At 70.4% G+C, this 15,641-nt stretch overlaps 1 protein-coding gene across 2 annotated transcripts; it reads left to right on the forward strand.

Annotated features, from left to right (window-relative positions):
• Window positions 1-819: 819 nt before the first annotated feature.
• On the forward strand, window positions 820-15,326 carry MAP7D1 (MAP7 domain containing 1). Of its 2 annotated transcripts, XM_051770919.1 has the most exons (18): window positions 821-941; window positions 7,008-7,667; window positions 7,774-7,842; window positions 8,404-8,567; window positions 8,899-9,013; window positions 10,668-10,778; window positions 12,038-12,160; window positions 12,290-12,432; window positions 12,545-12,678; window positions 12,770-13,089; window positions 13,164-13,338; window positions 13,404-13,554; window positions 13,839-13,943; window positions 14,046-14,099; window positions 14,205-14,262; window positions 14,356-14,473; window positions 14,547-14,737; window positions 14,812-15,326. In XM_051770919.1, the coding sequence occupies exons 1-18, from the start codon at window positions 884-886 to the stop codon at window positions 14,820-14,822; spliced, it is 2,760 nt and encodes a 919-aa protein (XP_051626879.1). In that variant the 5' UTR covers window positions 821-883; the 3' UTR covers window positions 14,823-15,326. The 2 variants fall into 2 exon arrangements, with proteins under 2 accessions (XP_051626880.1, XP_051626879.1); XM_051770920.1 differs by lacking the exon at window positions 10,668-10,778 and having other exon boundaries at window positions 820-941.
• Window positions 15,327-15,641: the final 315 nt, after the last annotated feature.

Raw genomic sequence — 15,641 nt, forward strand, 5'->3', positions numbered from 1 at the left:
GCACTGTGCAGGATGCCCAGAGCACACTGGCCACGTGGTGGACAAGGACATGTCCCTGGCTCCTGCTGCCCCTTCAGAGCCTGAAGCTGCGTTCCTCCCACTGCTGGTGCTGCCCACATACCCCCTTGTCCTGGCTGTGCCTCTGCCTGGGCAGGGATGGGGCAGCGTTCCCGGCCCATCCCCGATCCTTGCAGGCCAGGAGGGGTTTCACCCTGAGTGGGGCTGAGCCGAGGCCGCTGCTCCTGCCCGGGGGGCGGGAGAGGCCTCTGTTCTCTGCCGGTTCCCGGGGCAGGGGGGGATGCGGGGGGCAGCTGCGGGAGTGGGGGCAGCTGCTGGTGGTGACTAAAGCTCACGTGTGACGGGGAGGGGGAGCAGCAGCTCCAAGGCCTCTCGAGCAGCTGAGGTGGGGCTCGGGGATGGGAAATCGGTGTCCTTTTGGGGTGCCTGGGGCTGGGGCATCTGGTCCCGTCGGCGCCGGCTGTGCATCGCGGGGCTGCCCGGGGCGGGCTGTGGCTGCTGCGGGGCCAGCGCTTCGCGGGTGACCGAAGCATCGTAAAATGTGTGTGCGAGCCCCAAAATCTGGGGGAGGCGGGGCTGGAGACGGGCGAGTTGCCGAGCAAAGCCGGGGGATGCTGTGCCCCGCGGAGACCGGCGGCGGGGCAGGCCCGAGGCCGCGGTGACGGGCGCGGGGTCCCAGCCCCGGCTGCGGGAGGAGCGGCGCCGGGTCGGGGCTGCGGGGCCGCGCCTGGAGCCGGGGCGAGGCGGAGCATCCCCCGGCCGCTCCCCCCGGCCGGGGCCGCGGGGCCGGGGCGGGGAGCGCTGAGCGTCCTCCCCCGCGGGCCGGGGGGAGCGGGGCTGGGCCAGCCCCTGCGCCTGCCGCGCCATGGAGCGGAGCCGCGCCGGGCGGGAGCCGCAGCCCCGGCCCCAGCCCCAGCCCCTCGGTAAGGATTCGCGGCGGCACCGCCTCCGGTACCGGCTCCGGTGGGCGCCCGGGGCCCCCTCCCGCCCCGCGGGGCCGCGGGCAGCTGGGGTGCGGGATGCGGCCCGGGGGTGCGGGGTCCGCCGGGGGTGCGGGATGGGGCCGGCGGGGCCGGCGGGGATGCGGCGGCCGCCTGGCCCGCGGGATGCGGCGGAGCGGAGCGGGGCGGCGGCCCGGGGCGGCGGTGGAGGAGCCGCGGGGGGAAAACGCGCTGTCGGGGCCGGGGCGGCTTCCCGGGAGGGACAAAGCCCGGGCACGGCCCTTCCATCTTGGGGTGGGCCGTGGCGGCCCCGGCCCCGCCGCCGGGGGGGTGCGGGGGGGCTGCCCTTGGGGAGCCCCCGGCTCGTCCCCGCCGGCCGGTGGGCGATGCCCCCCGTGGGAGGCACCCGCTGCCCCCCGCCCGCCCGGGGCCGCCCCCGCCCCGCCGCGTGGACTCGGGGCTCGTCCCGGCAGGGCCGGTCCCGCTGCCCCGGGATGAACCGGGAGGGCGGCGGCGGCGGCGGGGCCGCGCTCGGGGCCGGGGCCGGGGCTGGCGCTGCCTCCCGGGGCTCCAGCGCAGCTCTCGCTGTGACTAAGCAGAGCTCCGCGGCCGAGCCGCTTCCCACCGCGGGAGGAAGAGCAGAGGCGGCTCCCCTCCCCCTCGGCCCCGGTGCTCCATCGCCCACGGCCCTGGCCCGCGGAAAGGGAGGGATGGCGGGAGGAGCGGGATGGCTGCGGCTCCCGGCGATGCTGAAAACCGGAGCCTCCTGCACCAACCGGCCGCCGGTCCCGGCATCGCTGCCCGAACGACGCGTCCTGCGCCAGACATGTTGTCTGAGCCCCGCTCGCCGCCTTCCCACCCGCCGTGCCCTGCCCGCTCGACGCGGCGCTGCCCCGGGACCAGGGCTGGCTGCTCCCGGCCACCCTGGTCCCCCCACACACCCCCAGGGTGGGTCGCTGGCAGCTCTAGCGCGAGCAGAGGATGGTGATAGAGCAGCATGGGCGGTTTTGCACCATGTCCTTCTTCAAGGACCATCCGTGATTCGTCCCATGTGGGTGACCGTGTGGCTGGGCAGCCCTGGCTGCTCCCTGTCTTGCCACCCAGTGCTCTGGCTCCCCTGGAGTGCCGTGTCCTGGCTGCCAGTGGGGACAGGATTTCACTCCCAGGACCGGGTCCCACCAAGGTGTGGGGTAGCCAGTGGCACTGAAGGCCAGGAAGTCACAAAGGGCATTGAGGGCAGGGTGGGACCCTGTGGAGCAGCCCAGGTGGGCAGTGGACACGGTGGGCAGAAGGACGAGGACCAAGGCAGGGAGCAGGCAGGGGTCTGTTCTTATCCAGATTTCCCCTGGCTTCTCCAACCCTTCTCCCGGCACGGCGGAGAGGGAGGGTGAGCTGGTTGCCCGCCAGCGCCTGTGTTTGGGAGCAGCAGCTCGGGAGCTCTCCCAGTGCGGGAGCCACTCTGTGAAACCGTCAGAGCAACGTGATGCGACGTGCGGAGCGGTGATGTGACAGTCCCGTGGTGCCATGTCCAAAATAGTTAGCACAGCTCTCGCTCCTCGGAGGGCTCCAAGCAGGGCAGGGCAGGGCAGCACCACAGGCAGCCTGCCGGGAGCGGAGCAGGATCCTGCACGGCCCAGCCCTGGTAGGTGCCGCATCCGCGTTGTGAGGCACAGGCCCTATTTCTTGGGGGGTGCTGAGCACCTGCTCCCTGCAGGGCTGGATCCCATGCCCTGCCTTCCAGCCAGGTTTCTGTTTTCCCAGCGTGATGCTAGCAGACAGGTTCTCAGGACAGTGGCTGGGCCGGCTGCCCTCAGCACTGACGGTGCCACACGGGTCACCCCAAGGACGAGGGCACCTCCTGTCGCCACTGCTGCTGTGCCCAGATGGATGGTGGGCAGGTGTTCCTGCCCCTGCCCTCGGGCTGTTTGGGGCTGTGCTGTGACCACAGTCACAGTTTGCTCTGGGGGTGCCGGGGTGCAGCAGCAGCTCCAGCTCTTTCCTCCGCGTGTATTTTAAACCCTGGAAACCCCCCAGCAGCTCTGGCTGTGCTCTGGCCACAAGATCCCAAGTTCCCCTTGTTGCTCTCCAGCTCGGCACGTCACCACCGGCTCGGCTGTGCCGTGGGAGCTCGGCAGCCTCTGCCACAGCCCAGGGGTTGGTGCAGTTTCCCCATGGCTGCTCCCCACACCCCCATCCCAGAGCCTGACAGGGCATGGGCCTGGGAAAGGGGGGCTGGATGCCCCTTCCTTCTGCCTGGCACCCACCACGGGCACCTGGCTGTGCCCTCCCAGCTGCCCTGCTGCCTGTGCCTCTCCTGCCCTGCTCCAGCCTGTCCCCAGAGGCCTGTCCCCGAAGCGATGCTGTGGGCAGTGGTGGGGCACTGAGGGCTGATGCTTGACCTGCCCTGGTGCTGCCGTCGGTGTTTCGCTGGCTCCAAGCTGGCGGGGAGAGGAGCCAGCCTTGAGTGACAGTGCCCGTGTGCCCGGGGACAGGCTGTGGGTGACTGTCCCTTGGGAGACGGGGTGTCATTGCTGATGGTGGCTGCCAGGGTGGCACTGGCTGCCCCCGGGGTCGGGGCTGCTGGCATTGTCTGCGTCTCCCTGCCCAGGCGTGTGAGCCGGGGCTGAGGGTGTGTGTCAGTGCTGTGCCTGCAGACAGGACATGCTGGGGACGTGTTGGGGATGTGCCAGGGACCTGCCAGGGACATGTTAAGGGCACTTGCTCACTGCCCTGTCATCCAGGTGTGAGGGGTGCTGCATCACAGGCAGGGCTCAGCCCCAAGGCACATCTGAGACAGGTTGAGGCAGGAGTGGGATAAGGGGCAGTGCCAGCACTTGGAGCACCCCCAGGGTGTGAAGCACCCCCCGGTGCACTCCACAGCACTCCGGTGGCCTCAGGTAGAGCAGACACCAGAACACAGAGAGCAGTCCCTGCCCTGGGGCCACAGCTGCCTCCCTGCTTGGCACTGGGACCTACTGGAAACAAGAGACCTTGGGACCCATCTTTTCTCTCCTCCGGGTGGCCATGGGGCTGCCATTGAGGTGGGGGAGGCAACTGGGCACATGGGTGTCCCCGTGGGCAGTGGGGAGCAGCCCTGCAGGGCCAGCGGGGACTCTCGGGGCTTGGGGTCCCCTTGGGGTCGTGTCCCTGGGCACGGCAGGGACTGGTGCAATGGCGAGGGTGGCCGAGCACTGTGACACCAGCACCTCTGTGTGGCTTTGCAGGGGTCACCACTGACCCCCACTGCACCCACCAGCCCTGCTCTCCTCCAGAGGCGTGGCCTGGCCGATGCCCCCCGCCCCGCTGGGTGCCACACGTGGAGCAGCCCGTGGCGGCCCCGGCTGTGCCGTGGAGCAGGGACACGAGGACACAGAGCCGGGGGAAGCTGAGGTGACACGAGGTGGGTGCCCCCCCGTCCTCGTGGGCAGTGCCCCGCGGGGATGTGTGGCGGACGGGTAACGAGGGCCGCTGGTCCGAGCGGTGCCCGCGGGCCTCGATGTGCTCTCGCTTCACGGCCCCGGCGATTTGCCTCCGCCTGGCTGAGCATCCCCGGCCATGTGCCGGCTGTGGGACCGCGCCGTGCCGGGCACGGCCCTGCTGGAGGTGCTGCTGGTGCTCGGTGGCACAAGCACTGGCACCGAAGGGACCCACGGGAGGGGCGGGATGGGCTGAGCACCGCGGCGTCGAGGGCAGCACCTCGCCCTGTGCCGGGCACGGCGCTGTCCCAGTGCCACAGCGGGACCGGTGCCGCCGTCCCAGTGGGGCCGGTGCCGCGCAGGCTCGCCGGGACCGGGGGCTGCGGGGCGGCCGTGCCTGCGTGTCTGGGGGGCCGGGAGCTAATCCCTGTGGAATGCCCTGGCCGGGGGAGAGGGGACGCCCGCACTGGGCGCAGGCAGCGTTGGGTTTCAGGGCAGCTGCCGCGCTGGAGCAGCGACAGGGACAGATGGCAGCAGGGCTGGCCCAGCCCCGCGCTGGGGGTCTTGGCCGTGCCTGGGGGTCTTGGCCGTGCCCACTGCCCTGCCCTGGCCACGGGTGCTGCTGTCTCTCCAGCCACCGGGGCAGGACAGATCCTGCCCAGGGCTCTGTGCCAGGCTGTGTGGTGTGGCACGAGGTACCCGCTGTCCCCCGCCAGTGCTCCCTGCACATCCGGGGCTCTGGCAGGTATTTCTGTCTGCTTGGAGGATCATCCTGGTGCTTTTTGCTTGGCCCCACAGGCTGGTTGCCACCCCAGTGCTCCTGGGGTCACCGCTCCCAGCTGGGACACAAGTGGTGCCACCCCATGTACCATCCTGGGATCTGGCACCTGGGGGCTGCCAAGCCCCGCTGCCTGCGGGTGCCAAGCCCTGGGGGGAGAGGGCAGGGGACCTCCTCAGCTGCAACCCCAGCACAGTCCCAGCCCTGCATCAGAGCAATGGCTGCCCCACAGGGCACAGCACTGGGGACTTGGGATGTGCAGGATCGGGGCCAGGGGATGGGCCGGCTTCCTGCAGCAGAAAATACCCGGAAGGTCTGCGGGGGGGCCGGGGCTGGCTGTGTCCCCACAGAGCCCGGGGTGGGGGAACCCTGCTGGCACAGCCCCGCCCTGGGGAGCTGCAGCAGCACCTCAGCCCCTCCCATGGGACCTGTGGTGTGCCCATGCCTGAGCACAGGGGGGGCTGACGGTGCCTCCCTGGGCATCCTGGGCTGACCCCGGCTCATCTGGCACCGGCATGGGCTGGGTGAGGAGCCGTGGGGCGAGTAAGGAGCTGTGGGGTGGGTGAGGAGCTGTGGGCTGGGTGAGGAGCCGTGGGGCGGGTGAGGAGCTGTGGGCTGGGTGAGGAGCCGTGGGGCGGGTGAGGAGCCGTGGGGCGGGTGAGGAGCTGTGGGGTGGGTGAGGAGCTGTGGGCTGGGTGAGGAGCCGTGGGGCGGGTGAGGAGCTGTGGGGTGGGTGAGGAGCTGTGGGGTGGGTGAGGAGCCATGGGCTGGGTGAGGACGGCGCCGGCCGTGTTTGCAGAGCCCACACTTTACCCCTCGCTGAGGGCTGTGGAGAGCTCTGCAAACACGGCTGAGCCAGCGTGTGACATCAGCCCACGGAGGGTGCTGGTCACTGGGGTCCTGCCATCCCACCCCCTAGAGCTGGGGGCTCACACTGCAGCAGTGCCAGTGGGGCTGGAGCTGGGTGTCCTGGGATGGGTTGGGCATCATTCCAGGCAGGAGTGATGGCACTGCCCGCTGCGTGGGTGTCAGGGTTGGGACCCTGGCACGTGCTTGAAGGTTTGTTTGCAGAGGGCTGATAACTGATAACGAGGGCTGGGGGAGCCACCACTGCTGTGGTTACCGTGGGCAGCTGTGACACACCCACTCCCGCAGAGGGCACGTGCCACGGCCTCACTAGGCGCCGTCGGCGTGTTGGCACATGCAGCGGCTCCCTCGGGGTCCCCCAGGGCTGGCCAGGATGGGGGGCGATCCCCCCTCGGGGGCACAGAGTGGCCCTGTGCCCCCCCGGCCCCACGCGGGGAGGGGGCTGCGTTGCCTCGTGTGCATTCCTGGGCCGTGAGTTCATGGCTGCGGGTCCAGTGGGGGCCGTGGGACGGTGACGTCAGGGGGCCCGCGCCCATCCTGCCCCTGCCGTGCTGCCAGGGCCGGCGGAAGCCCCTCCATCCTCCTCCTCAGGGGAGAGCAGACCCTGTGGAGGGTCTCCGGCCCCACATCCCCCACAGCAGGGCTGAGTGGCAGCTGCCGGGGGATGAAGGGCAGCTTTGTGGTGGCAGTGCCTGGCAGAGCCCGGCCAGTCCCTCTGTGCATTGTGTGCCCAGTGCCTGGCACCCGCCCCGGGTGCCCCCCAGGATGGGGGCAGCAGCAGCAGGGCTTAGGTGGGGGTCTCACTGCCTCCAGAGGGGATCCCAGGGACCAGCCCTAGCCCCTGTGGCCAGGGACAGCCTTGCTCCTGAGGGCTGTGTTTGGGGAGGACAGGGCTGTGCCCCCCCAGAGGGCTCTGCCCGGGGAGGACGGCTCTGCCCAGGCTCCCCCACTGAGAGACTGTTCTGTTCTGCTCTGCCCCCGTTGCAGGGAAGCCACCATCCCCGATGGGAGACAGCGTGGCCCCCCCCTGCTCGCCACCCCCCTCGCCCGGGGATGCCCTGCAGAGAGAGCGCAGCCCCCCCCAGCGCGACCAGCCCGTCCCTCCAGACGTCGTCCCCTCCGAAAGGACCGTCCCGCCCGTCCCTGCAGCCGTCACCCCCTCTGAAAAGACCGTCTTGCCCACCCCTGGAGCCGTGTCCCCCTCCCAGCAGCCCGTGTGCCCCCCAGCCGTGATGCCCCCCTGCGAGAGCAGCCCCCCGCAGCGTGACCGTCCCGTCCCTCCAGCTGTGACACCGTCAGGACAGCCCGTGTCCCCCAGCCCTGTGGCCATGGCCCCCTCAGCAGAGAGTGTCCCCCCCTGGCGTGACCAGGCCCCCCCCGGGCCCCCCAAGCCCCCTGGGACGGAGCACCCCAAAGCAGAGGTGTCACCCCACGCCCCCGAGCAGCCGAGCCCTGTCCACGCTGCCACCCCATGCCCGGCGGAGACGCTGCCCCCCGGGAGCCAGACCCCAGCCCCAGCTGCCGGGGAAGGGGCTCCCCCTGATGCCAAGAGCCCCCCGGGTGCCACAGCCGGGCCCTCAAAGGACGTGACCCCCCGGAGCGACCGCCCCTCACCATCCCCTGCCGCCAGCCCCCGGCCCAAGCAAGGTGGGTACCAGTGGGGTTGGGGTGCTCTGGTGATGCTGTAGCCCTCGGGCACTGCTCAATGCCCACGGGGGCCAGGCGATATCCTGACAGTGTCTCCCCACTGCAGATGCCCAGAAAGCCCAGGCAAGGCACAAGCAGGCGAAGGAGCGGCGTGAGGAGCGGGCCAAGTACCTGGGTATGGGGCTGGGGGGTGGGAGGGAAAGTGGAAGGGGGGAGGCAGGGGCTAAAGGAGCTTTGCCGGGTCATGGGCAATCCCATTAGCTGTGATGGGCTGAGCCCGAGCGGGCGCTGCAGTGCCGGCAGCTCTGCCTCCTCAGCACGGCGCTGACCCCCTGGCACACGGGTGCCCCCCGGTCTGTGCAGGTGCTGCCAGCTCGGTGCCCAGCTCTGCCGTGTGCAGGCAGCCCCAGGCAGCCCCAGGCAGCCCCAGGCAGCCCCACAGTGGCTCGGGGCGCCGGGCGAGCGGGGCCCCCGCGTGCGGATGGGGCCTCCTTGTCCCCGCGCTCTTTCCACCCTCATTCCCCCATTGTTCACCGCGCGGCTCGGCGGGCTCCCGGCGGGCTCCCGGCCTCCCTTTTGTCCTGGCCCAAACCCCTCCCTCGCTGGCCGGCCGCGATGCCGCCGCGTGCCCCGGCCATGGTCACCCCACGGCCCCGCGCCACCGGCTCGGGCACGCGGCCCCACCACGGGGCTGCCCAGGGCTGTGCCTCGGGTGCGACCCCGCTGCCCCCCGCAGCTGCCAAGAGGGTGCTGTGGCTGGAGAAGGAGGAGAAGGCCCGGCTGCTGCGGGAGAAGCAGCTGGAGGAGCGGCGCAAACGGCTGGAGGAGCAGCGGCTGCGGGCGGAGAAGCGCCGGGCGGTCCTGGAGGAGCGGCAGAGGCAGAAGCTGGAGAAGAACAAGGTGGGAATGGGGGTCACGGTGCAGCGGGCGGGGGGGCTGGGGCGGCACATGGGATGTGATCCCTGTGGAGTCCTTCTGGCTCCAGCAGTGCTTTGGGAGTGCTTCGTTAGCCCTTTGGGAGCTGCCCACTGCGGCTGTCCTCTGCTGTGCCCATCCTTCACGGTGCAAAGCCTCCGTGGTGCCCTGGCCCTTGGCACATGTGCCCTGGCCAGGGTGGGTGTCGCTGCCCGTTTCCCTCCGAGCACCCCATCGCTGCGATGGCCTCACGCCGGGAGGCTCCGGCCGGTCCCTGCCCTGCTCCGGGCTCATCCCGTCCCTCTCCCTCGGGCAGGAGCGCTACGAGGCAGCGATCCAGCGGTCGGCCAAGAAGACGTGGGCAGAGATCCGGCAGCAGCGCTGGTCCTGGGCTGGGGCCCTGCACCACGGCTCCCCCGCACACAAGGACGGTGAGTGCCGGGCCGGGCGCGGGCACCAGGGACGCCGCGGCTCCGCCGGACCCTCACCCAGCGCGGCCCCCCTGCAGTGGGGTCACACTGACGTCACCCCGGGCTGTGCCGGGGACCCGCGGGGTCCCTTGGCTTTTCCCTGCTCTGGTGGGGATGGGTGTGAGCTGGAGGCCGTGCATCACGGTCCCTGCTCTTCACAGGGATGTGTCGAGGGACAGCCCTGGCTGCCTTGGAATGCTGTGGCTGTGCTGCCGGGTCTCCAGCAGCTCTGTGGGGAGCCAGGCAGGGGCTGTGGAGCTGTGCAAGGCTTCTGCAGGCTCCGACTGGGGTCTGTGCTGTGGTGTGTCCCTTTGTGCCCCAGCTGGGTGGGGGCAGCGCTGGCCCCTCCAGCTCCAGTGACCGTGGGGGTGACCGTGGCCATGTGTGTGGCTGCAGAAGGTGGCCCCGCTCCTTAGGGGCTCCTCAGGGACACCCCGAGCGATTAGGCACCAGGGTTGGGCATGTGGAGGTCTCCACTCGTCCCTGACTGCTGAGGGTACAGGGCTGTGCTGGCAGGTGCTGGCACTATGTGGCAAGGATGGTGACAGAGAGGGGAGTGCTGTGTCCCCAGGGTCTGTCTGCCCACCGTGGGGTGGCTGTGGTGGCCGTGGCTGTACCTGGTGGGGCTGTGTGCAGGTGTTGTGTTCCTGGCTGTACCTGGCCAGGCTGTGTACAGGCGTTGTGTGCCATGCTCTGTGTACGGGCACCATGTGCCACGTGTGTGCAGGCGTGTGCCCGGCTGTAGCTGGTGGGGCTGTGTGTACAGGCACCATGTTCTGGGTACACCTGTCCAGGTGCCATGTGTGGCACACTCGGGGACAGCCCCGCGTGTCTGTGGTGCAACACCCAGCAGGGTCTGGCAAGAGGACACCTTCCCCTGCCACCTCCTGCAGGGGTGCACTGCCAGAGCTGCTGCCAGCTCTGACTCACCCATGTCCTGCCTCCACCAGCCCAGAGCTTCCCTGGCTGTTTTGTCCAGAGGAGCCTGGCCAGACTGGGGAGATCCCAGCACTCCGTGGAGGTGCTGCCAGCCACCAGCACCCTCTTGGCACTGCCATACTGACCCAGCACCAGTGTGACATTGTCTTGTGTCTGTCTGGACCTCACCCTGCTCCCCCAGGGTGGCTGCTTGCCAGTGCCGCCGAGGTCTCTGGTCACCCTGCTCCCGACTGCCAGGACTGTTTTTGGGGAGACTGTCGTAGCATGGTTCAGGAGCCGCCCTGCCTCCCCAGGGATGAGATCCCTGCATGATCCCAGCATGACCCTGTGGGGTTCGGACACTGTCATGACGAATGCCAGTGCTGTGTGTCATGTCCCCAGACACCAGCGTCTCCTGCCATGTCCCCGGATTCCAGCATCTCCTGCCCCACTCTGTGCCGTGTCCCCGGATTCCAGCATCTCCTGCCCCACTCTGTGCCGTGTCCTTGGACTCCAGCATCTCCCCTGGCCCCACTCTGTGCCATATCCTTGGACTCCAGCATCTCCCCTGGCCCCACTCTGTGCTGTGTCCTCCCGCTCCCACCCCAGTGCCCCGGCACAGCCGTGCATGCTGCATGTGGGGGGCCTGGCCCCGGCCCCGGGACCTTAATGCCCTTGTGTCTTTTCCCTCCTCCAGGTGCGAGCCGGTGCTCGGTGTCCGCTGTAAACCTCCCCAAACACGTCGACTCTATAATCAACAAGCGGCTCTCCAAATCCTCCGCCACCCTCTGGAACTCTCCCAGTAGAAGTAAGAGCCCTTTGCGTTTGCCCCAGCGCAGGGGGCACAGCCCAGTCCCCGCCCAGCGCTGGGGACCCCCAAGGCCAGGGTCCCCCCTCCCCAGGTGCCCGCGGAGAGAGGAGAAGCCGTTTGCTGTTGGCAGGAGGAGGCTGGAGCCGGCCGGTGGCTCCTTGAGGCTGCACAGGCTGGGAAAAGGAGGAGGAGGAGGAGGAGCAGCTGGGTGCTGGCAGCCCCATGAGGCGCCAGGATGGGAATGGGAGCCTGGCTCCCTGCCCCAGGGCAGCTCTGGTGGGTGCAGGTGCAGCCACAGAGGGGCTGCCTGTCATTGACCCGCCCGGGGCCGGGCACAGGCTCGTGGGGCTGGTGCCACGGAGCGCCGTGGCCGTGGTGCTGCAAGGTCGTCCCGGCCCTGGGAGCGCTGCCCAAGGCCGCGGCTGTGCCGGAGGGATGTGTCCAGCGCCGGGGCTGTTGTGTTTCGGGGTTGCCTGGAGATGGGCGCCTTCCCAGCCGGGTATAAATAGCCAGAGCAGCTGAGGCAGGCGGCGGTGACGCAGCAGCTCCCACTGCCCCGTGCTGGGGCTTGGCCCAGGAGCAGCACCCAGGGGCTGCCGGCACCGCCCGGGCAGGAGCAGCATCTCCCTGGGCCGCTGCCAGACCTGCCACCCTGTCCCCCTGTGGCACCCCTGGCTCTGTGCTCTCCCCTCCCGTGCGCCGTGGGGTGTTTGGTGCTGGTGACAGGCACTGGAGGGCAGCCAGGACAGCCCTGTGCCCAGCTGAGCCAGTAGTGTGGCTGGAGATTCCTTGGGTGCCGTGAGCCTGGCCTGGCTCCTGCGGCACACTCGGTGATTCGGCACAGCTCCCGTGGGGTGAGGGCACACTGCGGTGTCCCCACAGCAGCTGGCACGTGCCAAGGCTTTGGTCACACAGGGCAGGGGCATGGGGGGTGCACACCATCGCCGAGCACGAGGAGAGGGCACAGTGGAGGGGCTGGAGTCACCAGAGTGGCACGTGGTCCTGTGGGTACGTGGTGACTGGGGTGTCTGCAGGACACAGGGGCACCATCGTCGTCCTGCCACAGCGCCGTCCCACGGATGCCCAGCTGCCGTGGGGACCCCTCCCCAACACAGCTGAGCTCCGGGCACTCCTGGAACCACACACATGCCCCGGCCTTGCTGCAGCCACACGGCTGTTCCCTCGCAGCAGAGGTCGTGGGGCTGGGATGGGGTCTGGGGGCTCAGGGTGCACTGATGGCCCCTCTCCCTCCCCAGACCGGAGCTTGCAGCTGAGCCCGTGGGAGAGCAGCATCGTGGACCGGCTGATGACGCCCACCCTGTCCTTCCTGGCGCGCAGCCGGAGCGCCGTGACGCTGGCTGGGAACGGCAAGGAGCAGGGTGAGCACCGGAGGGGACAGGACATGCAGGTCCTGGCACAGACAGGGGAGTGGGACGAGGGAGTCTGGGGCCAGCGGGGAGCTGGTGTTGGTGCCGGCTCTGTCCTGACTGTGGTCACTCCTTCCCCAGTGCCCGTGTGCCCCCGCTCGGCCTCCGCCAGCCCCCTCAGCCCCTGCCACAACCACCGGCTGCCGCACCGGTGCTGGGAGCGGCGGAAGGCGGCCACCGCCAGCCCCGATGTGACGCCGCGCCGCAGGACCGAGCCCTCGCCCGTGAGTGCCACCTCTGCGGGGACCCCGGGGGTCACGGGGGCTCAGCTCCCGGCTGAGCCGAGCACCTGGGGCTGACATGGTCTCTGTCTCTGTCTGTCCCTCTCTGGAGCAGAAGAAGAAGGAGAAGAAGGAGAAGGACCGGGAGAACGCCAAGGAGCGCAGCGCCCTGTCCCGCGAGCGCAGCCTCAAGAAGCGGCAGTCGCTGCCGGCGGCACAGCCCCGGCTCCTGCCTGCGGCCGACAGCAGGTTGGGACCCCCCCACCGAGGCTGCCTGGCCCCCTGACCCCCCCGGGGCCTGTCCCAGCCCCAGTAACACCATCTCCTGCTCTGTTTGCAGCCCGGGCCCCAAGAACCGTCCCTCGTCACCTGCCACCCCCAAGAACCGTCCCTCATCCCCTGCAACCCCCAAGAACCGTCCCTCGTCCCCTGCCACCCCCAAAGCCCGCCCAGCGTCCCCCAGCCCGGCCCTCGGCTCTCCCCACAAGCCTCCCCTGCCCCGCAGCGCCCACTCCTCCCCCAAGGTGCGGGCCAGGGCGCGGGAGGAGCGGGGGGAGCAGGAGGGGCCGGCGAAGGCACGGGAGAGGAAGGAGGAGGAGCGGGGCCCGGCGCCCCCAGCCCTTCCCGAGCCCCCCAAGGTGCCCGCAGAGCCGACGGCAGGTGGGTACGGGGGGGCCGTGGGGCAGCGGGGCCGGGGGAGCCAGAGCAGCCCTAACTCTGCCCGCACCCTGCAGCCCCCCCAGCCCCTGCAGCCCCCGGCCCCGTGCCGGCCAGCCCCCCAGCCAGACCCCCCGCCGGCACCACGGACCGAGAGGAGGCCGCCCGGCTGCTGGCGGAGAAGCGGCGCCAGGCCCGGGAGCAGCGGGAGCGTGAGGAGCGGGAGCGCCGGGAGCAGGAGGAGCAGGAGAGGTGGGTGCTGCGCCCCTGGCCCCGGGCCCGGCCCCCCTGCCGTGCTGAGGGCCCCCTTCCCGCAGGAGGGCACAGGAGGAGCGGGCGGCCGAGGAGCAGAGCCGGAGGGAGGCCCTGGCACGGCGGAGGGACGAGGAGCGGCGGCTGCAGGAGGAGCGAGAGGCCCAGGAGAGAGCCCGGGCCGAGCGGGAGGAGACGGAGCGGCTGCAGAGACAGGTCGGGGGACAGGGTGGGGGGTGAGGGGCTGCAGGGGACAGGGAGGAAGGCAGGGATGGGGGGTGAAGGCAGGGATGGAGGGTGAAGGCAAGAATGGAGGGGGAAGGCAGGGATGCTCTTGTCTGGTTCCTTCTCCAGTGGGATGCAGGGGTGAGGACCAGCCCAGCCCCTCAACGCCCAGGGTGGCAGCCTGTCCCCACTGTCCCTGCCCAGTCCCCACTGTCCTTGCCCTTTCCCAGCCCTCCCTGCCCTGTCTCACCCGCCCCTGCCCTGCCCTGGCACAGAGGGAAGAGGCCGAGGCGAGGGCACGGGAAGAGGCCGAGCGGCAGCGCCTGGAGAGGGAGAAGCATTTCCAGCGTGAGGAGCAGGAGCGGCTGGAGAGGAAGAAGGTGAGGGCTGGGAGCACCCCTGGGTGCAGGGCACAGCAGGGCGTTCCCTGGAGGGGGTCCTGCGTGGCACCAGGGCCGTGTGTGACCCCGCTGTGCCCGCAGCGCCTGGAGGAGATCATGAAGAGGACGCGCAAGTCGGACACAGCAGATGCCAAGGTGGGGGCCTGTCCCCTGTCCCGAGGTGCTGGGGACACGGGGGTCTGTGCAGAGCCCCCCTGCCTGCAGTCCCCGCTGCCCCTCACGGCCCTGCTGTCCCTGCAGAAGAAGGAGGACAAGAAGGTGGTGAACGGCAAAGCGGCCGAGCAGGAGGATGCCCCAGGTGCGTGGGCACCTCAGGGTGCCGGGGGTCCTGCTCCCCCCAGCCCTGCTGGGGCCCAGGCCGGGGCTGAGCGGGGCTCTGTGACCCCCCCAGGCCGTGAGAAGCACCCGGGGCCGATCCCGAAGGTGGAGGAGCTGCCGGAGACGGAGCCGCCGAGCGCGGGGACACCGGGGGGCACGAAGGGCCCGGTGGGCGAGGGGCTGCAGCCGAGGTGAGCGTGGGGATGCCAGGGGGGGCAGGGGGGCAGTGGGGCCCAGGTGACCCCAGCCCTCCGTCCCCCACAGCGCCAAGGAGGCGGCGGCCCTGGTGAATGGCGTCCAGCCCGGCAAGCACGAGAACGGCTTCACGGGCACCGAGGGCCCCAAGGAGCTGCGGGACCTCCCCCACCACGGCGGCAGCCCCGGCAGCATCATCCCCTTCGGCGACAAGGAGCCCTTCCTCAAGCAGGCCGTGGTGAAGCCCCCGCAGGTGACAGGTGAGCGGCAGGAGGGTGGTGGGGGTCAGCGCTGTGCCCGCCCGGGGCTCACCCCGCGCTCTCCCTGCCCACAGAGGTGCTGTGAGGGCCTGGCCGACACCCCCACGGGGCCACCACCCGCGCCCTGAGCCCGCCTGGACCCGGAGCTGCCGTCACAGCACGACTCTCGCTGCTCCCCCGGGGGGCTGCGGGACCCCCCGGCAGGGACGCCTGGCTCCTCTCTCTCTGCCCTCGTTTTTATTTCGTTTTGTTGGTTTTTTATTTTTATTTTAAACATGCACCTTATCAGACTGACAGCCCACCCCCGCAGCCCACCGGAGCCGCCCCAGACGTGTGGTGTAATGATGTAGTTATTTAACTCGCTGGGTACAACGTCTGTGAATACTGTAAATAGAGCCGGCCGGGCGTGGGGATGCCCCGGGGGGAGCTCGGGGTGGGGGGGTCACAGCTCCCCATCCCCACGTGTGTCCCCCCGCATGTCCGTGTGCCCGGTGCCCCCGGGCCCGGCCGGCACCACGCTGCTCTGTGCCCTTGTGACAGTGTTATTGCATCCAGACAACCTTTGCCAACAATAAAAGTGGACAATGCCCGTGTCGTGCCTCGTTGCGTCCGGGGAAGGGCAGGGCCGGGCTGGGCGCTCTCCAGGCCGCCGGCAGCAGCGGGGCGGGTTCACCCCCGTGCCCCGGGCTCGCCCCCATCACTACCCGCTCGCCAATGGCTTCGTCTCGGGGCTGGGGGTGCTCGTCCTCGCGGCTCCACATGCCCTGTACCCTCTGCACGTGGGACAAACGGGCAGCGCGGGGCAGGGCAAAGAAACGCTCCGCAGGCCCCCGGGGGCGCAGGAGGCCGGGCCGGGCGGGGCAGCCCCGGCACCGCCCCCGCCGCCATTTCCCGCTCCCCCCTC

The sequence above is a fragment of the Manacus candei genome, unplaced genomic scaffold, assembly GCF_025592945.1.
Source record: "Manacus candei isolate 608988 ecotype Guabito, Panama unplaced genomic scaffold, ASM2559294v1 h1tg000127l, whole genome shotgun sequence".
Classification (NCBI taxonomy): Eukaryota; Metazoa; Chordata; class Aves; order Passeriformes; family Pipridae; genus Manacus; species Manacus candei.